At 42.5% G+C, this 21,340-nt stretch overlaps 1 protein-coding gene across 7 annotated transcripts in view; it reads right to left on the bottom strand.

Annotated features, from left to right (window-relative positions):
- Positions 1–21,340, bottom strand: part of WNK1 (WNK lysine deficient protein kinase 1) — a 145,720-nt gene that overhangs the window by 88,340 nt on the left and 36,040 nt on the right. For all 7 annotated transcript variants that reach the window (XM_059726505.1, XM_059726500.1, XM_059726498.1 and 4 more), the window contains exons 2-4: positions 16,130–16,302; positions 6,422–6,642; positions 4,332–4,489 (exon numbers count right to left, since the gene is read on the bottom strand). In XM_059726505.1, coding sequence (XP_059582488.1) covers positions 4,332–4,489; positions 6,422–6,642; positions 16,130–16,302 — 552 coding nt within the window. The remainder of the gene's footprint in view (positions 1–4,331; positions 4,490–6,421; positions 6,643–16,129; positions 16,303–21,340) is intronic.

Raw genomic sequence — 21,340 nt, 5'->3', positions numbered from 1 at the left:
AGGTTCAACAAGGACAAGTGCAAAGTCCTGAATTTAGAACTAGAGGTGCATAAATATATCGGTTGCATATCAGATCAGCACCGATGAAAGGGAAACTTACATTATCGACCATCAGCTATTTTTGGCCAGTGTAGCCAATAATGTTCACCGATAAATATAATTAATTATGGCTTCTGGCCAGGGCCCTCGGACGCGGCATGCATGTGTGCAACCACACCAGCATGGAGAGCAGCTCCCTGCAGGTAAGTCTCTGGAGCAGAAGGGTTGGGGCAGGGGACACGTGGGAGGGCAGATCAAGGCTTCCACGATGAGGAAGGGAATGGGGCAGGGGCTGAGGCTGCTGCCCAGCCAGGACAGTGAATGGAACCTGGGGCTAGTGAGTGGAGAGGGATGGAGCTATGGGCAGCTTGTCCAGACAGTGTGAAGTAGCAGCTCCCTGCCATTGCATGCACCCCCCCAGGGGAGGCATTGGGGGCCATGTGCTCCCCAGATTTGTGCATGGGGTGGATGTGGGCTGCTCCCAGTGGGCTTGGGGCTCTGCTGCCTTTGCCCTGGGAGTCCCATGCCGGCCACGCATCCTCTGCCCACCCGACAACAGCGGGGGCATTTGCACACGCGACAGCAGGCAGCCCACATCTGCCCTCACCCTGCTCAGCTCTGCTCTGGTTAAAAGCATCCCTGTACTTTAGAATAGTGTCATTTGAGGAGCTTTAGTTCAAGTGCCTCTGCTGTCATTCTTAAGTGCCAGGACATCCTGCTCCCTGCCCTGGCCCTGGGTCCCATGCGCTGCCTTGGCTGGGCAGCACCACCAGCCCCACTCCCTCCCTCACCATGGGGGCCTCAATCTGTTCCCCCCTCCCCCACGCCACATCCCCTCCACAGACTTACTTGCAGGGAGCCGCTTTCCATGCTGCCCAGCTGCATTCCTGCAAGTCAGTTATCAGATCAGTATTGGCCAATATGGCTGGTTAATAATTGGCTATCAGTATCAACCAAGAAAAATGTTTGGTGCACCCATACTTAGGAAGGAACAATCCCATCCACCAGTACAGGCTGAAGGCCCACTGGCTAAGCAGCAACTCTGCAGAAAAGGACCTGGGGGTGACAGTGGACAGTAAGATGGCTATAAGCCAACAGTGTGCCCTTGTTGCCAAGCAGGCTAACAGCATACTGGGATGCATTAGCAGGAGCACTGCCAACAGATTAAAGGGAAGTAATTATTCTGCATGGGTGAGGCCACATCTGGAGTACTGTGTCCAGTTCCTCCCCCCTCCCCACTATAAAAAGGATGTGGACAAGTTGGAGAGAACCCAGAGGGAGCAACAAAAACGTAACTAAATTAGGGGGCTGAGGCACATAACTTGAGAGGCTGAGGGAACTGGGCTCATCTAGTTTGGAGAAGAGAAGACTAAGGGAGGATTTGATAGCAACCTTCAGCTACATGAAGGGTGGTTCCAAAGAGGATAGATCCAGACTGTTCTCAGGTGGTGATGGATGATAGAAAAAGGAACAATGGTCTCAAGTTGCAACAAGGGAAGTTTAGGTTGAATATTAGGAAAAAAATTCTCTCACTAGGAGGGTAATGAAGCACTGGAACAAGTTTGCTAGAGAGGTGGTGGAATCTCCATCCTTGGAGGTTTTTAAGGCCCAGCTTGACAAAGCCCTGGCTGGAGTGATCTAGTTGGGGATGGTCCCACTTCGAGCAGGGGGTTAGACTAGATGACCTCCTGAGGTCCCTTCCAACCCTAATTTTCTATGATTCTGAAAAGGGAAAAAAAATACACATTAAAAACAAGAACAAATTTTGCTGTTATGTTGTCCCCAGGAAACTCTTACAGACTAGCAGCCCAAGGACTGAGCAGCTACGCAAGTTCAGGAGAAATCATGAATTCAAAACCGGGTTTAGTAGAGATCATTTGTATTTGTTATGGGATACTTTTAAACAAAATCCTCTCAAAAGGAAGTGGCTGTTAGTATGCTGCACTGAGAAAAGGATTAACATAGAATTCTGCAACCAACATACTTCAGTAAGTATTCCTTATTTTCTAAGAGAGTCTAATTCAGTGTTGGACATTTCACTCCAGTATGCAAGAGATAATAGGAAGTTGATCACAAAAACTGGAGGGAGAAAGTATCTGTGAATCTCTCTCAGGTAACTCCTCACTTCTCTAAATACTAGCTTTTTGCTAAATTTACAATAAGAAATTCAAACTATTCAAGCATTTCACAGGACAGGGAAAAGCAGATCATGTAACTAGTAGAAGCTCTAGAGTTCCATTTCTTTCAAATCAGAGTCCTGATGAAAATTTTTCCTACCCCACTATGCCCAACTGTTTACCCTCTTCACATCAGCTGAGTAAGCTGGCACAGCTAGTCACAGCATCAGCTACTGCCTTGGTTTATTATTTTAGAAGAGTTTCTGCCCTTCTTGTTTCTTCCCCTTGAGACAAACTTACCCACAGGTCTTAAAACCAATTAATGCAGTCTAAAGCTGCAGAGGCTTCATAATTAAAGCAGAAGACTACTTCAAAAGGCCCAAGACTGAAGCTGTGGAGGTCCTCCTCCACTTGATTTTGCTTTTTCTGATGGAGATCACCATCAGCCATGGTTAACCACATACAAAGCAGAAATCAAAAATGAGAGAAGAAAGGGCAAAAGCCCTTGAAAAAAACTGAAGAATTGGGATGATCCAGGATTTACCTTGCCCATAAGCGCAAGACAGATTAAATAAGAACAGCACTTGTATTCCTGACGAGCAAGAATTTTTCCCTTATGCTGACAATTCCAACCTAAATATTCTATTTCCTCCTAACTATGCTTTTGTGCCTCTCCAGGCTCCCCTTAAAAGGAATCCTAAGTCTGGTTCAAACCATCCCCCTTCTAGTATTCAAATCCCTCATGTTCACCACTTCCATGAAGCCTACAGGAAAAGTTATTTTCTCCCTCTATTTCAGTCAGTCTTCTCACTATCTTCCCTGTAGATTCAAGTATCAGGAGCTACAGACTAGGATTCAGGTTCACCAATAAAAGTCATATGCTTATCATCTGCAACCCACTTAATTCATGGTCAGTTGCTGAGTCGAGAACACATCTATGCAGCTGTTCAAATGGGGCTTTTAATTCTATGGTTGCTGCTTTTTCCACCAAGTTGGAGCTTCTCAACTGTCCTATACAGCTGCCTGCTGCAGAACAAACCCTGCAAGTGATTTAAGTTCTAATGTATTTCCTAAAGCTGCCTACATCACTGCTACTTAAGCTATCAACATATCAAAAGCTAGTGCAAATAAAAAGGTTAGAGAGAGAATGCATTGGGCACTTTTTGGACTTCCACCTGGAGATGAAGGAAGGTCTGTGTTGGTATAATATGCAAGTAGAAAACCTTGGTTTTTGGTTTTTTTTTTTTAAACGAATATCTTTTCCAGAGATACCCATCAAGAACAATGGGCAATGTGAAAAGCTGTATTTCTTTATATTGCCTCCACCTCATATCTCATCTCTGAGCACTCAGAGGACATCTATACAACCCACTGCAAGGCAGAAGTGTTCTCATCTTTATGATCAACTTTGGTCCCCTCATGATGTATTTAGAAGCCCAACAAAAACTATTCAACATTAAAACCCTGTTTTTATGCCAAGACTCAGTTTTTTTAGCCTGTTCACACCCCTTCTGAATAATAGAGAAATTCAAACCCTCTACCCACCCATGTCTGGTCAGGATACCACCACCTTTTTAAACACTCCATTTTGCTCTACCTTGCATTCAGTAACCTACTTAGCTGCTGTTATCTAAGGTATTTACACTCAACAACTATGGAAAGTGCACCTGACAGCACAGTAGCCAAAAGCAAAATAGGAAGCAGTAAACTATTAACTTACAATGACTCCATAAATATTTATAGTCTGGAATGGCAGTGAAACCATGAAGTTTCTAGCATCTGTACCCCAAGTTCATTCATTTCAGAGAAGAGCATCAAATTAACTTTCAAAGACCAAAACATATTTCTATTGTTTCAGAAAATATCCTTAAATCTTTGAATATTACTTTGTATTGTATTCTGGCAAAACCAGGTAACGAGGTATTGCATCAAAGATGAGCTTTAAAAGATCTTACTTTTAATAGTGCATTACATCCCATTGGCAATTTTCCTTTGAGCACTGTTTATGCACTTCTAAAATTCTCTTAAATTGGACTTTCATATTCCCATCAAAAGAGTCAGCTTGCTTCCCCCCCCCCCCCCATGTTTGCACGGTATGATGCTGTCCAGTTTGTAATCCTCTGTTAACTGTGGCACAGCTTTAGAATCAGCAGAGGGGGGTATGGGAAGACTTACACTGGTCACTCGACGGTAGATCTGCGCAGCATTTTGGCACTCAGAATAAGGATATTCAGACGTGGCCATCTCTAGCATACACATTCCAAAAGCATATACATCAACGGATTCATCGTATTTCTCCTCATACATCTCGGGAGCCATGAACTCTGGGGTACCTTAAATTAAAAGAACGATTCAGACTCTAAATGTCTCAAAGCGAGTAGAGGCTGCTGGCGTTACTCACCGCAGAAGGCAGTGGATGGGCAGACCTGTGAGAGAAGAGAAAGTGGAGGCAAAAAGAAGAGGAAGGAAACCCTTAGTCAGTCTGTTGCATCAATATGCCCCACGAGTCTCCCATTGCAAGGCCTTTATAAGGAGAAAACAGGGTGAGTGGCAGTATGTTTTTGCCGCTTTGCAAAAACTGCTAAATGTAGGGGCCAAAAACAGAAAAATTCAGTTAAAAGAATTGGCTGAGGAGATAAAGATCTAGTTGAAACAACTGAAGAAAAAAAAAAAAAAAAAAACCAAAACAAAACTTAAGACTAGCCTTAGGCTGCAAACCTAGTACTCGGGAGAGAGAGTTAGACACTTACCTTTCCTCCCTGTTAGAAAGGAGGCATATTGAAGTGCCAACTGCCCTCCAACTGCCCTCTGCTGCAAAGAAGTAGTACTGGTAAGAGCCCATAGCTAGTCTCTGACCTATAAGACTTCATACAGGTTAGGTTGGTTTTTGTTTGTTTCTGAAGTGCAGCTATTCAGAAAAGGCCTTGCAATGAAAAACCCAGTTACTACAGATAAAAAGCTTTGTAAGGAATGAATAAATATAATTTTCTGCGAAGGCCACTCACCAGAGCCCTTTTCTTCACATACTTACCTTCTCACCTGCAGTATATTTAAAGGCCTACTGCAGATACAGGAAATAGTGAGGGATATCCTACAGGCAAAAAAATACTTAGAAATACAGAGAGATTGAGTTACAGACAGAGCGTGAGATTTAACAAGTCCCATTTAAATAGTTTGCAGAAGATGCATTGCCCCTGAAGCCTCAATCACAACAGCCCCTCTGAATGAAGGAACTGCAGTGTACGATCAGGTTTCTTTCAAGCTATAGGTGCAAGATTCTTTTACTTGAAAAGAGTTATTTCCTGCAAACAAGCCAGATTTAAGCCAATTTACAGATCAAATCAGCCTAACCACACTGCTCCTTCCTCTTCCCTCAGAATCCAAAAGTTAGTATTTGGTGAACTGGTTATAATTATGAGTAAGTACACTAGGATGATTTTCAGATTAGAAGTCTGGAAAAGGATGTGTTTAAGGAAATATAAAATATATTTCCATTGCATACTTTCAACTTCTATAATTGTTTTTAACCTGGTTAGGAAGCAGGAAATTTTTTAGTGACAATGTGCAAGAAATTTGCAAGAGGGTATCTCTAATGAAACTTTGAGAAAACACGTATAGGGCTTGAGCAATACTAGCTTGCTGTATGTTAATAAATTGTAGTGTTGAGCTTGAACGAAAAAAAGAGCACTTTGCTCCATGATTAGTCTGCACTGTATTCAGACTGTTAGAACAGAGCTGATAAAACGAGTCCTTTAAAATAATCTAAAATGTGTCCCAATCTCAAATTAGCTCATAAATGAAATAGGGAGCTTTACAATGTCACAGGTGACAATCTAACAGATTCTGATACATGACCAAAAGTGCTAAACTATAAAATCAGAAGCACTGTACAATAGTTACAAAGGATAATTTGTTACCAAAACCCTTTGTATACATCTAGTACACAAATGGGCCACTCATTTTCCAATTTAATTCCATTTTACTCCCTAGTATGACGCTGATAAAGTGGTTTTATCAACAGAGTTCAACCAAAACCTCAGGGGCAAGGTAATAAATCAAATATACCAAAGATTATATCCATATTAGAAGCAAACATAATCCTATAAAACCATTAAGCCTGCAAAACAAGGCCCATAATACAAGAGCAAGACCTGCACTTTTGGGGCTCAGACAACATATATGAAGTGTACTTTATTTTACTAGAAGGGTCAAGTTTCCAAGTAGATTGACTGGGCTTGCCAGCCTACAAAACAATAAAAGCTTACCTATTACACTCTTGGCAAAGGAAGCTCGTTTCAAGGTTGCCAGACCCAGGTCTCCTATCTTGACTGATCCAGTGGGGCCAGTGATGAAGATGTTGTCACATTTTAGGTCTCTGTGGATAATAGGGGGTGTGCGAGTGTGCAGGAACTGCAAGCCCTTTAGTATCTGACGGCACCAGCTTCTTAGTACTTTAATTTTCATCACTTTAAACCTTTTCAAATACCTGAGGGGGGGAAAAAAGTTGCAAAATAAGATCATGGACATTTCAGAAGTCATTAAGCTTTGCCAACTAAATAATATGTATAGACTAGTGTGGATCAACTTTTCTGGCAGGTGTACTACAAATTAGCCCCTAACCCTCTGAGTGCCACTGATTCCCTTCCCCTCCCCAAATTTTCTGCTTTGTTTTCTGCTTCCTGCCTGATCTGATGCTCTCCTCTGCCCTGTTACCATGCTGCCAGTCCCTTCTCTGATCTACGTGTGCCACACATAGGAGCTACACATACCACTTGTGACACCCAAGCCGCAGGCCGACCAGCTCTGGTATAGACAATCAAACCTGTAATACTAATTGACTACCATTTCTTTACGGCCCGTTTATTACATTCAAGAGAGCAAGTCCCACTCCAAGTTTCTGTTCCACTACAGAGTATCAGTCTCCAGAGGGGAAAGTGGTGGCAATGTCACAGCTCTAAGTACACCATGAGAATAAACAGTGATTTTTTAAATATGCACAAATCAAAAGAAAGTGACTCTCTCAAGCCCTCTTCATAGAAAAAAAAAAAAAAAAAAAGAGTAGACTGTGATAAGTATGACTCAAAGTTCCATGCTGTTTTTGGACTACTGTCCTGCTCTGGTCTTGCTGGCCAACACCAGGCTAATCAACTGCCTGCAGTTCTTTTAAAAAAAAAAAAAAGTGAAAAAAAAATACCGATTAAAACAAAATTAAAGTCTCCACATCATGTTGTGCTTAATCTGCCTATATAGTACAAGCTTGGATATGGCTTTAAAACAAGCTGGCCCCAAGGCATCTTAATAGTCCTGAAAGCCAGGTTGGCATATGCATCTACTGTTACCTAGGATAAACTGTTCATTAGTTATGGGAAGAAATGGAATACCAACTTCACAGTTCTCAGCAATTCATTAAAATATAGCTTTATGCAGACCTGAAAGTGAGACTTGCTGTTACAAATTTTGTTCCTAATTCTAAAACACTTCCTCTACAATTACCGATTCAAAACCTGTCATCTTCCATAATGTCCTACATTCTCATTTAACAGTCATCTTTCATCTTAAAGAATATAATCTCCTTCAGTGCTTAATCTTATATATAATGTCTTTTCATGTAAGCAAAGAAAAAAGTTAGAAAATATAAATTATTCTGAAAAGAGTATTGTGGCATAGTGCAATGACAACAGCTACAAAGCCAAAATAACAACCACTCCAATACTCAAAATTCATCCAAGCAGCTCAACCAGGGATGCAAGGTTTAATTCAAGCTTATCTCTATTTGAATCATTAAAGTTTTTAAAGCATACAGAACCTCTCAATGATCACTTGATAACTGCAAGCCAGGGTTCGATTACTTGAACTCACTCTTTATACCAAGTGTGGAAGATGGAAAGGTAAGAGGCCTCTATCCCTACAAAAGCATGTGTGTAGAAGATCCAGGTAAACCAACACCACACATCACAAGCTGAATCAGCAAGCCTGATGTGAATAATTCTCTTTCCGCCTCATTGCCATTTGAAATTTATGGTCAAAAAAAAAAAAAAAAGTCCAAGATACAAGATTCACTGACACAACTAAGGGTACTAGCACAGTGCCCACTTCTACTCTAGTGAACAGAGATTCTTCTGGGAATGGGGTACAGAAGGAAGGGACAGATTGAGGCCCCCAAAGTGAGGGAGGGGAGTGGGGCAGGGGCAGAGGCTGCCCAGCCAGGGCAATGAATAGGACCTCAGAGCTGGGAGCAGGACAGAGCCATGGGCAGCTCATCCAGGGGGCATGAGGGGAGGGGCAGCTCCCTGCCACTGCACACACAACCTTGGGGGAGCACCAGGGGCATGTGCCCCCCCCCCCCCGCCCCAGATGTGTGAAGGGTGAGGGCAGACGACCTGCTGCAGACTCAGGTCCAGGGGCTGCACCAGCCTCTTCCTAGTGGAGAAGGCCGAGCTGGGGCTGCGCTCAGAGCAGGCAGGGGCAGGGTGAGCAATGGCAGCGCTGGAAGTAGTGACTACAGGGAATTTTGGGGTGGCTATATACCTCCCAAATCCCCCCTTAGCACCACTCATGCTCTGGGCACTCTGCTCTGCTGCCTTTCCCTCTGGAGCCCTAAGCTCCCCCACATCCCTCCCCTACCAACAGACTTACCAGCAGGACACTGCTCTCCAAGCTGCCAGGCTGCGTTCCTGGCCACGTGCATGCTGCAGCTGCGCACATGCACACAGCATTTATTGGTGATGTTAATTGGGCAAAAAACACCAATTGCCTATAAACGTTAAGTTTTCCTGTTACCAGTGCTGATCCAATATGCAACTGATATAAAATTGGTGCATCTCTACTTTCTAGTAGCACAATAAGCATCACCTAACCTTTGTTATGTATTTGCTTGGTCTCCCATCCTCTCTCCAGGATGGGAGCGTAGGATCTTGGTTTAACTTTTGTTAAATCAACATGCTGTTAAGAGTGTATATTGGATAAAGCAATATTGAGATGTGCTTTACACATATGGAGGAAGGTTGCATAGAACCTACAGGAGAGGCGTCAAACCCTGTAACCAGCTTAGAGTATTAGTATTATGTATTACTCCTACCCTGGGTGGAGAGTACCATCTCATACAAATGATATGTAAATTGTGGTTTCTGCCTATCCACTTTGTGAAGAGCCAGACTTTACAAAATTATCTGGGCCAGTGCCCAGCATAAGCTCAGACATTAAATCCCCCATTTCTTTGAACTAGAAAATCATAGTAAGGTCTTTAAAAAAAAAAAGTTAGGCTGCTAGCAATAATCTTGTGGTCAAAACAATTCTGCAAAAATAAAATCAGGAGCCAGTTACAGCAAGGGAGCAAAATCCTGAAGCAAAATAAGGACAAAGCGAGTGAAAGCAAGTCCAGGAAGGAGATGGAACAAAAAAAGGCTCCGGGTCATGTCAGCTACCACTCATTTTTTGGCTTCATGAAATTTGCTACTGACACAACACACTTTCATCTCTCATGCCCGTTTCAAGGGTCACATGGTAGAGGCACTTGAGTTCTGCATTTGGAATCTCTAATTACATTCTTGGTTCTCAAACATGCTGGTATACTGCCAGCTCTTCACTCCTTAAGGACCTGGGCCCAGACCATCATCCTGAATCCCTGTGGCAGTGCTATAATTTTTCCAAAACAATGTCAAAAGTTAGTAGTCACTTGTCACTCTTAAAGCTCACACTAACATTTAAAAAGGAACCCAATAGCAAGTTATTCTAAACATCCCATTGCAAAGCAGAACTAGCAACTATAAACTCTCTCAAAAATAACCATGAAGCAGAAAGCTGCTACCCTGACAGTAAGTGATGTAGTCTTAGCCAACCGTAAATGCAGCACAATCAGAATAGGAAGTCAGATTTCCAAACTATGCATATCCAAGGCATCCTTACACTGAATTCTTTTTTTTTTTTTTTTTTGGGGGGGGGGGGAGGGGAGGAGGAGGAGGAGGAGGAGGAGAATTGGCTTGATCCTCTTATGTATAAAAAGGACCTAAAAGTCCTCTCATCCCCTTCCCCTAACCTTGCTCATGTTTTAAAATTAGCAATTCAATTCCACTCTAATAATCATTAGTGGTAGTGAAATATTAATGGAGTGAAAGTTGAATGGCTAAAGAAAGGGGGAAAAAAATTGACTAGCTATTTAGAAATGAGTATTGACAACATCTTGGAGAGAGGTCATTTGAAAAAGATTGAGGATCCTTCTCCTTCAGTTAAGTTTTGAGAGCCAATATTATAGAGTTAGCTCCTGCTCCCCCCTGCACATGCGCGCGCGCGCACGCGCACACACACACACACACCTTGAAAGGTACCACAAGACCCTTCAAGTTAAAAACTAGCACAAAAATCTATAATTGATCTTTTCATGGCATAGAGCAGCAAAACACATGCACACACAAAAACCTAACTAAAAAACCTAGCAAAAGAATGAAATTGTGGTTAAGGCAAATTATTTTTTTCAGTAAAACTGAATATGTACTATGGGATTTTCCCCATTCATTGTTCAACTGTATGCGTCTCAATGTGAATCTTAGCAGAAATGGAGTTTACTCTCTCCCAAGTAGTAAAACTACCCCAAACTAATAAAGAAAGCACAGAATTACTATTTTTTAAAACAATTTTTGTAATATGCCTTGAAATGGTAAAGACTGATTATTGTAGCTTTCTTTGAAGAAGAGAGAACAAATGCTGCAACACCTCCAGTGTACAGCTCAGGAAGGTATTTGCTCCAAGTCATGTTAAGAAAGCGTCCTCTACTGGCAGTAGTACCTTAAAGCCAAAAACTCTACTTATGCTTTCTACATTTTTGCATTTTTCCATCTCTCAGTAAACAGAGTCTTTGCGTTCTATTGTGCACAAGCACAAGACTGTAGAACTAATGAATACTTGCGATGTTTGCTATTAAACTTCCATTCCATTTCAGAGATGTATAGGATATTGTTTGCAAAACAAAAAAAAACAACAAGTCTGACTACATTATGCCTTTTAAATGCTGCCAAAAGTTACTTTGAGACCTGTTAAGATTCAGGTGGGCAGGTTCCTTAGCAAAATGAGTGCTTAATAGAAGTAGCAAAATATGATCTACAACAGGGGTTTTCAACCTTTTAACAAGTGTACCCCTTCCGTCTCAGTTTTAGCTCACGTACCCCTTTATATTAAAATTATTTGGGGGGGGGCTTAACACACGCAATGTGCATGCATGTCCCACCCCTCAGCAAGTAAGTCTGTAGGGGAGGGGGCAAGGCCTTTGGGGCAGGTCAAGGCCCCTGCAGTGAGGGAGTGGGGCACAGGCAAGAGCTGGGGTGAGAGTGGGGCTCCAGCCGGGCCAGGTCATGGGACAAAAGTCAGAGCCCAGGCAGCTTGTCCAAAGGCACAGAGGGGCTCCTGCCACTGCATGCACCATGGTGGAGGCCCGGGGGAATACGTGCCTCCACAATCTTTGTGTGGGGTGGAGGCGGCTGCTGCTGTGCACTGGGTTTCGTGTGCCACTGCAGCTGCCCTGGCAGCGTTGCAACGCCATATGCCTGCCGCCACCAGGCTGTGCTGCGCCCCCTGCCCACCCAGCAGCGGGATGCACATGACATTGTACAGCTCCTGCGGCAGCTGCACTAGTGCGCAAAGCTTGGCGCAGTGGCAGCTGCCTCCACCCAGTGCACAGATCTGGGGGGCATGTGCCCTCTGGGCCTCTGCCAGGGTGCGTGCAGCAGCAGGAGCCCTTCTGTACTCCCCGTGACCTTTTTAAGTACTCCTAGGGGTATGCGTTCCCCCAGCTGACAATCACTGATCTACAAGATTCCAATATAAAAATTGCTGTTGTCCACTTGATAGTTTCTTGGTATGAAAAGTTGTGAGGACCTGAATACTCTTCCTCTAATAAGAGGAGACTTTCCCACACTCAGAGGAAATGCATTAAGAAGAATAAAAGGTCCACAGTGGGTTTCATATGTGGGAGGCACTGAAAACACTACACCCATAGGTGGCAGCACAAAGCTGTAAGATCTTTAAGCCTCCCTCAGAGACAAAGGTTTAGCAAAATACAGCTAAGGACGAGCAAGATTAGATGGAGAACCGGCAAGTAGACAATTATAAAAAAGTTTCCTTAAATAAAAGCTGCTGAAGCTATGAATTTGCATCATTATCACTAAGTAATTAATTCAATGAAGTCTCAAGACTTTAAGGCTGTATTTGAATTAAATAAGGATTGAATAAGTTTTTCCATTAGACAAGGGATAAATTGTTCTCAAATACAATTAAAAAAAAAAAAAGTCACTGTGCTTGCTTTCCCTAGACCTGAAGAAGAATACTTTGAATTTTAAAGCTTGTCTAACTAACCCAATTACACAGTTAGTCCAATAAAAGAATTCACCCAAAAAATTCTGCTCCTAGAAAATACAATAGTGAGACCAGGATTTTATCCGAGGGTTTTCAAGCAGTTTCAAACAGTTCTTCAAAAGCCAGAGAACTCCAGGTTAAATTGTTATACTTTAAAAGCCAGTCATTAGAAGTTAGTACATACATTTTTCACATTTCTGGGTATGCTAAAAAACACTGTTTATTAATTCCAGGAAAGCATACAGTATATTTAGAGAGACCTGGGAGAGGTACACAAAATACTGAAGGATATTAAAATGACAGTCAGACATGCCTCAGGAACAAAAGAATATTCAATGACATTTCAAGGCAACAAGTAGATAAAAGGGAAATATTGTATCCATGATAGATAAACTGTGGTCTCAAATACAAATCAGAAGCCTTTGGAACTTCTAATTAAGTTTCATATAATTCTTAGTGATAGAAGTTAAAATATACCTTCATAGTTCAAAAGCACAAGATGACCTGTGTAAAGTGTTACAGGGAAAATACCTTCCCGCAGACAGGTTTTCCAAACAGGGTTTGCTACAGGGTTTCTTAGATTATGACCCTCTGAAGAATCTGGTACTGGACATTGTCATATGGAGGTGATCTGATGTGCAATTTCTGTAGTTTTGAGCCAAATGGAATGACTTAGGTAACATTCATGTAAAAGGATACCCAGAGTTCCTTCAGCATATTTCATTTCTCTACGTCTCTATGTTTTCCCTTCCTTTTGAAAGCAGCAAGCACTTATCTACAGGTGCATGGAAATCTTGTTCATACCACTACATTTTAGCTTAAATTCAAGCATCTAAATTACTTAAGACTCAAATTATCTAGTCCTAGGACTTGATTTCAGTCCGAAAAGCACCAAACAATGCCTTGTGTGCTATATTCTCTCCGATTAAGTTAAACACTGCTCATCTTTGAGACAAAACTCAAACTATTTTAGCTGTCTGGCTTCTGGACTTATTTCCAGCTCCCACCAGCTGCATATTTATTTGTTAAAATGCAATGCCCATCAGACTTAAATTAATTTCTTATCAGCCTCTTGCCCAGAAATACTAACTGAAGTATTTCTAGCCATAACTGGATCTTTATTGACCACACTTCAGCTCTTGGCTATGCATCAGGAGGCTGCAAAGTACTGGACTCCGGTGCAATTCAATTCACTCCGGGTGTTACTCACCACTAGAGGGCTCTCCTGGTTGATTTCCTTGGGCCTGATTTCCTTGGGCCAACTTCAGCTTGCACTTGAGTCTATTTCACTTTGCTAAATGACAGTGTGGAATTCTAGATGCTTGCTTACTTTCAGTAATGCCTTCATGTCCTCCATTTTTAGCTCTTCGTACTGCTTCAGTTGAAGTGAGAAGCTCTTCAAGTGAGTACTCTTCCTTGTATGTATTTTTTTACATACAGAATACAAAGGAATAGAGCTCACTTGGAGAGCTTCTTCAACTGAAGCAGTACGAAGAGCTAAAAATGGAGGACATGAAGGCATTACTGAAAGTAAAGCAAGTGTCTAGAAATTATTTTATACACACACACGTGTGCGTGTGTGCGCGTGCAAAAATAAAATGGTGGCACCACAAGTCCCCAGTCAAGGATCAGGACCGGAATATACTAGGCACTGTACAAAACACCTTCCTATCTAAGGCCCTAGATATTAGGGCTGTGTGAAGCTTCAGTTGCTGATTTGATTTGGCAGAGATTCAGCAGCCAAATCTCTGAATCCAAATTAAATCAGGAGACCCTTTAATCTCTCCAAACCAAATCAGAACCCTCCAAAAATCGATTCGGAAAGATTTGACAATAGACACAGCTTTAAAATGTTTTTTCTACATACCTCAAGGTACCAAGCAGCTCGTGAATGCCAAGATGGTGGAGCAGATGGAGTGCCCCACAGGAGCATGAGGTAGTCCCCAGCGTGCTCAGCAGCAGGCCTCGAAGTAGACCAAAAGTACTTTCGGTCCACTTTCAGGTCTGCCAGGGAATACACTGGGGGTCCCTCCCCCGGCTCAGCAACTGATGCCTCCCGAGTCTAGGGTACACCTGGGGTCCCCCTGCAGCCGATCGCCAAGCCAGGGGGAGGTGCAGGGGGGGCCCCCCCAGTGCGCTCGGCAATGGACCCAGAAGTAAGTACTTCCGGTCCACTTCTGAGTTCACTGCGAAGCACGTGGGGGGCATCCCCGCGCTCCTATGGGACGCTCCATCCACCCCACCATCACAGCATTCACGAGTCACACGTGGTACCTTGAGATATGAAGAAAAAACATTTAAAGTCATGTCTATGGCCGAATTACTGATTCTCCAAATCAGCATCGAATCTTCAGAATTGGATTCAGTGTAATTGAAAAAATAAATAAATAAAAATCGGGGACAGTGATCTAAATCAACAAATCAAATCACTGTCCCCATTTCAGATCGGTCCTGAATCGAATACGGCCCATTTCACACACCCCTACTAGGCATGTTATTTTTGGAGTGCTACAAAAGTTTGTGGCACAGGTAGAGAGATCATTATGGGGGTGTGCACACATGCATAGCCCACTAGCTGAATCAAAGGTAGGTTCCCAGCCAGGGAATAATGGGGGGGTGGGGGGCTCCTCCTCAGCTCCCTTCTCCTATGGGGGAGCTTGTCAGTGAGCAAGACAGGCTTATCCTATCAGCTGTTGCCATTGTAGCAACAGCTGATGGGGCTGCCCACTAGCTACCCATGGGAGCAAGGGTCAGTTGGGTAGTCTCCACCAGTGGGGATAGTTAAAGCACCAGGACAGTTTAAAAATGTTGCCGCAGCTTTCATGTGGGATACTGAGGGTTGGAGACCCATCCACACATTAAATCCATCACAAGATTTTTCCATAACAACTTTATTATTCAAAACAGCAACCTCTTGCAAATCTGTCAATTTGAAAGGCAGAAGAGAAATCAGCTTTTTTTTTTTTTTTTTTTTTTTTTTTAAAGTGGGACAAACAGCATTGATATGTGGACAGTTGCTGTTTAGTGAGACAAAAGCAACAAAACTAACATCTAGGATTTAAGTGCAAGGCAGAAGCAAGAACAGATTTAAAACAGAAAAACAAGCATAGTGCTCTTACCCTTGAAATTTAAAAGGCTTTTCTGCATTTGCTTCATAGGAAGTGATTGATTATGATTTGTCAAACTCACTTCCTTAAAGGCTGTCCCACTGCTCTTTTTTGGTGCCAAGGGCATACTGCCTGCTCACTTTTACTGTAAAAGCTTTATTTCCCCTTCACTTCCAGCAACAGGATTCTTTGGCAAGGCTACAGTAAAAAGTTACCATAAGGGAAGAAAAGTGACTTTACAGCACATCAGCTACATAGTGAACTGATAACTGCCTATGTGCGCTTTACCCACAAGTAAGCACGAGGTAACTCGCTGCTCAGTGAAAGTGGGACACAAGCTACCTCCCACTTATGAGGCAACTGTGCCCATGTATAGGCACAATAAGTTTCCTTCCCGTTTATCTTGTGGTAAAATTAGTCTTAAGCCATATCCTCAATATGGCAAGTAGTTTCCATTTCATTTCTGTACTTTGATGTTACGCGAAGCATCGTCACACACCTCGCTGGTCTGAGCTCACTTACGTTTTCAGGGTTCCAGATGTCATAAGTTCTGTCACAAGAACAATACATTTCTTTCCCTTCACTGTAGACTCCCAGGAATCATAGAACCGAACAATATTAGGGTGCTGGAGCCCTTTCAGCATCCCAGCTTCTTCTTTAAACCTCTGCCGCTCCGATTTGGACAGCTTCCGGTCCTAGTGAAGAAAAGGAAAAAAAAAAGTTACACACATAAAAACTACAAGAAAGTAGCTAGCCAACAGAAGAGGAAGGCCACAAGCCAAAAATATTAAATAAAAATTATCAATCAGGTTATTAGATCAAAGGCAAAAATGCATGTGTCCATCCATATAGATTTGCTTAATAATTTGGGAGTACCCAACCATCTTTCAAAGGCTGACTGAGCGTGGTGCACACTCCCCATCACTGCATGCACTATTTAAGTACAAATATATTCTATACAGTGAGGCTTTTACTGGATATTGATAGTCTACACAGTCTGATTGTTTTATAAAGTGTAACTTCTTATTCACACTCTAAAGCTATTACTCTCCCAATAAAATTGGATTTACAGCTGCTGTTGCATGAGAAATAGGAATCTTAACTGCTTTAAGGCAATTGGGAATCTTTAAAAAACAAAAAATCCCCCAAAAAACATGTCTTAGAATTTCTTCTGTTTAGTCTTGTTTATAAAAGCTTATGCCTCTTTGAAGCAGCTGGCCTCCAAGGTGCTATACTCTGCTCTTCCTTCTGGCCACAGAACCAAACTCCTGACTGAAACTTGTACAGGATAAGGGAATTGGGATTAGTTTCTCTTCGGTAAAAGAACACTTAATGTGTTTATTACCCAAAAATAAGACTGCTAAAAGCAGAAAAAGAGAAGAAGAATCAGCAGACAGAAAGGATTTGATCTCCATCACGTAAGGGCAGTGGCAAAGCAGAAGCTATTTACCAGACACAGCTTATTCTGTATGCTTAAGTGTTCATAGCACTCCAGCATCTATTTACTGAAGACTAAATGTGCCAAATCTAGATTAATGGATGCCCATGTGGCTAATCTAATGTTGAAAGCAGTATACATGTTTAAAAAAAAAAAAAAAAGAACCATATACACACACCCTAACTTGGAACTGTCCACATGATAGAGCACTCTGGATCCCTAGAAAGGGTAAACATATTAGTTTCAGGTTTTTGCCAGTAGCTACTAGCAAGTTTTTCAGACTGATATATTAGATTGGAACTGTAGATTCCCAACTAGCCTTGAAAACCGGTCAGTCCTTTTAAAACATTCTCTTATCTCCAATCAACTGTTTGAGTGTACTGCACAAATATGAATTAAAATATTTTTCAAGAATTGATGATAGTAGTTGGGAGACACCAGACAGAGTACTGGGTTAGGAATTAGGAGAGAACTGTCACTCTCGACTCTGTCACTAATTTACTATACGACCCTGAGCAACTCGCTTTACTGTGCCTTCATCTTCCTCCTCCTACCTCTGGCTTATTTTAAAGAGTATATACTATTCAGGGCAGGATATACTCATAAAAATGACTATTCAGTGTTCAAAGATGCCCTGGTCATGGGAGAAGGAGGGCAAACCGAAGCAAGCTACCCCCCCCCCAACCTCCCAAGTCGGACTCACCCCTCTTCCTCACAAACCTGATCTCTGCCCAAAAGGCACCCATGTAACAGCCTTTGTACATAGCCATCTTGCAAAGTCAACAGACTAAAAGAATTTCTAGCAGGGTCAAATGTAGCAATAAGTGTTCATTCTAGAACTTAAGGTTCTTAAAATGCTACTGCATTTTCCCTCCTTCTTACGTTTAGGAGGGCCTGACTGGAAAATATGACCGTTTGCAAGCAACAGATTGCCTCCCCATCCTATTCTATGAAAGCAGAAAGGTCCCAAGCCATTTAAAGCTTTACAGATCAAGCATCAATAGGCAGCCAAACCAGATTGGAACACCAGGATCTCATGCTGCTACTAGACAATGCCTAGACACAACCCACTGCATTCTGCCCTAGTTTAAATTAACAAATTGACCTGAAGCATAGCCCAACATTAAGCACGCTTCAGTCAGCACCACCCAGAGGTAGACAAAACAAGGTCTGTATTTGAAAAGTAGTATCATTTCTCTGGCTAGATTTGTTAAAAATGTGCTCTTGGACACTACTGCTATATCATCTGACAGCAACTGGGGATCTAATATAATCCAGATTGAACACTTGTTACTAGTGTCAGCAGCACATCTTTGGGGTTAGAAGGGGGAAGGGAGAAATAGCTTCAGTATATTCATGAGTTGCTTCTGTCATTTTACTACAACTACCTCACTCATCGGAATCATGCTTCAGTCACCTAGTTCTGATCAATACCAAACAGGTTAAAAGAAGAGAAATTTTTCAGAAACCAAGGATTTTTATAGTTTGAACAGACCATCAGTTATTAAAACAATTTCTCACAAGATCTCTCTCACTATGTGAAAGTGAAGTTTAGCTAACTTAATTGCAGGTTTTATTTTTAATTGGAATAGGTAGTATTCATAAATCCTGTATCTTTATAGTGTTAAAAAATCCTGATCATCTGTCAGGGCAATAATTCCTCCTTTTTTGTTACTAGAAAGTACGTTTTCTCAATACTACTCAGCCATACTAATCTCTCTAAATCAGGGGTATCAAACTCACCCAACCCTGCAGGGCAGATGAGGTGCACAAAGCTGGTCTTCAGGTTAGATCAGGCTCCACAAGCAGCCCTGCATGCCAGATCCAACATGTACCCTGGACCAGCCCTGTGCACTGCATGCAGCGTGTGTACTTGTTTTGGCTCCAGGAACCATATGCAGCATGCTATATGTAATGCACAGCCTAGCCCTGCATATCGTATCTGGTACACAGAGCTGATCTGTGAGGCCAAGACAGACCAGCCTCAGATCCAGCACGTAGGGCCAATCTAGCACAGCTGCTGCATGCAGCATGTGGGGCTGATCTGAGACCCAGAAGCAGCATCATGGGCTGAGTGACAGGGCTCTGTAGTCACTCCTACTCTAAACCATCCCCCATTCATTTAGATCTTTAATTGGTTCCAAGAAGTCCATACATCAGTCTCAGGTTCTGGAAGAATTTGAACTATTCCCAGATGGAACACTAATTTAAAAACCACAAAGACTGTTCCTGGTGAAAACTGGAGTTAAATCCATTTTAAAAGTAACTAGTACCAAGTACTGGAGTTGTGCACGCAGCTCAAAACTGACTACTTCGCAAACGTCTCTCCGTAACCTAGTTTAAGGAAAGCATTCAAGATCTATTCAGATACTGCACGTGTTTTTTAATCCTGGTCTCATCATCTACCAAGAAATGAAGTGCTAAAGTTTAAGCCATAAAAAGGTAGCTTGTGATTTTTCTATCATTTATCTTTTCCTAACTTGTAAAAATCTGCTAACGTTCAATATGGCCAAGAATGACTGCATGGCACTTCTAGTTTCAATCTAGAAGTACAAAAGCAGCAAACATATTTTAGGCACTTGCATCAGCTTTTGGAGTTGAATGTTAGTTCCGACTGCAAGACCAAATTGTCTTAGGAGGCTTAAAAGGACTTCCTTGTGTTCTTTGCAACTCCAACCAGGGTTCTACTATGGAGTTTTGCAAGCACAGTTGTCAGCTAAGGATATCATCTTCTCATACCCAGGGGTGGTCAACCTGTGGCATCCAGCAGGAGAGAAAGGGACCAGCAAATGGGTCAGGTCAGGAAGCAGAAAGCAGATCAGCAGAGCTGGGGAGGGGAAGGGGATTAGAAAGTCACTTGAGGAGGGTGTGGGGCCAATTTGTAGCAATCCTGACAAAAAAAAAAAAAAAAAAGTTGGCCCCCACTGCTGTAAACAATGCAGCTATGCGGACACCCCGCCCCCTCCTCAGCTGTAGTTCGGTAGACAGAAGAGGGCTTTGTTAGTTCAAGTTGTCATTTGGGGAGGTAACCTAACTGCAGTAGCAGGAAAAAAAACACAACACACAAAAAACAAAAACAAGAAAGCCCCAACCATAAAAATCAGCGCGCACAGCCTTTGCAAGGGGCTTTACAACACAGAAGAATTATGAAGAGTAGTCTTAAGGCTAAGATGGTTAAGACTAGTGGTTGTCAACCTATGTGTGCCTTGCCTACATACATAGCCAAGTAGTTAAAATCCATTTTAGGAAGAAAAAAAATAAAATAAAAATCTAGAAGCATCCAATAGCCTGTATATTTTTAGTTTTCCACAAGACAGAAAGCATTGTTCTTCCTGAATTGATAACCGCTCCCAAGGACTCGAGTGTCCTATCCCAGTCACAGGGTTGTGCTTTTAGAACAAACTGAAACAGATGCATCAAACCCACTCTGTTCATTTCATTCATTCCTTTCCACCTACATTAAATTGTTTTGACAAGCCAGAACAACAAAATGCAAGGCTACCCAGCACGTGACCTGGACTTCTGCAGTGCCAGGGGCCTGGAACAGAAACAGGCAGCAATTGAAACAATTGTTCAGCTCAGTACTATTCAATTTTCTTCTTGGCAGATTGTCTATCCATATATTTACCATTGTAATTTCTTCAGCTAAGGCAGCTGTTTTTGCATCAGAACTGCTGTACACCTTGGGAAAACATTTGAAAGATCCACCTTGGGTGTCTTTAAGCCAGGCACAACCTCACTATTCTTTCTTCCTTTTCTTACTTTGCTTGCCCGTGCAAGTTGTATTCAACCACCATCACCCTACCCCTTTCCAAATAGCTGTAGTACCTTACATAAAAGGCACTGCTATGGATCCATAAATGCGCCTCCTGCTATGAATCCATAAATATGCCTCCTGACAGGACAGCGCATGTGCTCTCATCCAGGAAGCACTTAGTTAAGTGTGTTCCATTTCCCTATTTTTAGGAGGTTAACACATAGACTTCTGAATTAAAATTTCTCAACTTTTGGCACAGAAAGTGCTGCTAACCTTTTATGTTCTACCTCGGGGGTTTTCAACCTTTTTTTAATAAGTGTACTCCTGGTGGCCAGACACAGAGCTGGGGGGGGGGGGGAAGGGGCGCATGCATGCAGCGGTGATGGGCACATTGGCACGTGGCCAGGTATAGCGCAGTGCCAGCGTGGCATGGTAGATGGTGGCAGCAGCTGCCGTCACATGCAAGCTCCCCGCGCACCCGGTACGTCTGGCCAGCTGGGTGGTGTCTGCGCAGCCCACAAACAGGAGCAGCTGCCTT

The sequence above is a fragment of the Alligator mississippiensis genome, chromosome 4, assembly GCF_030867095.1.
Source record: "Alligator mississippiensis isolate rAllMis1 chromosome 4, rAllMis1, whole genome shotgun sequence".
NCBI lineage: Eukaryota > Metazoa > Chordata > Crocodylia > Alligatoridae > Alligator > Alligator mississippiensis.
This window is presented reverse-complemented; position numbering and strand designations above follow the sequence as displayed.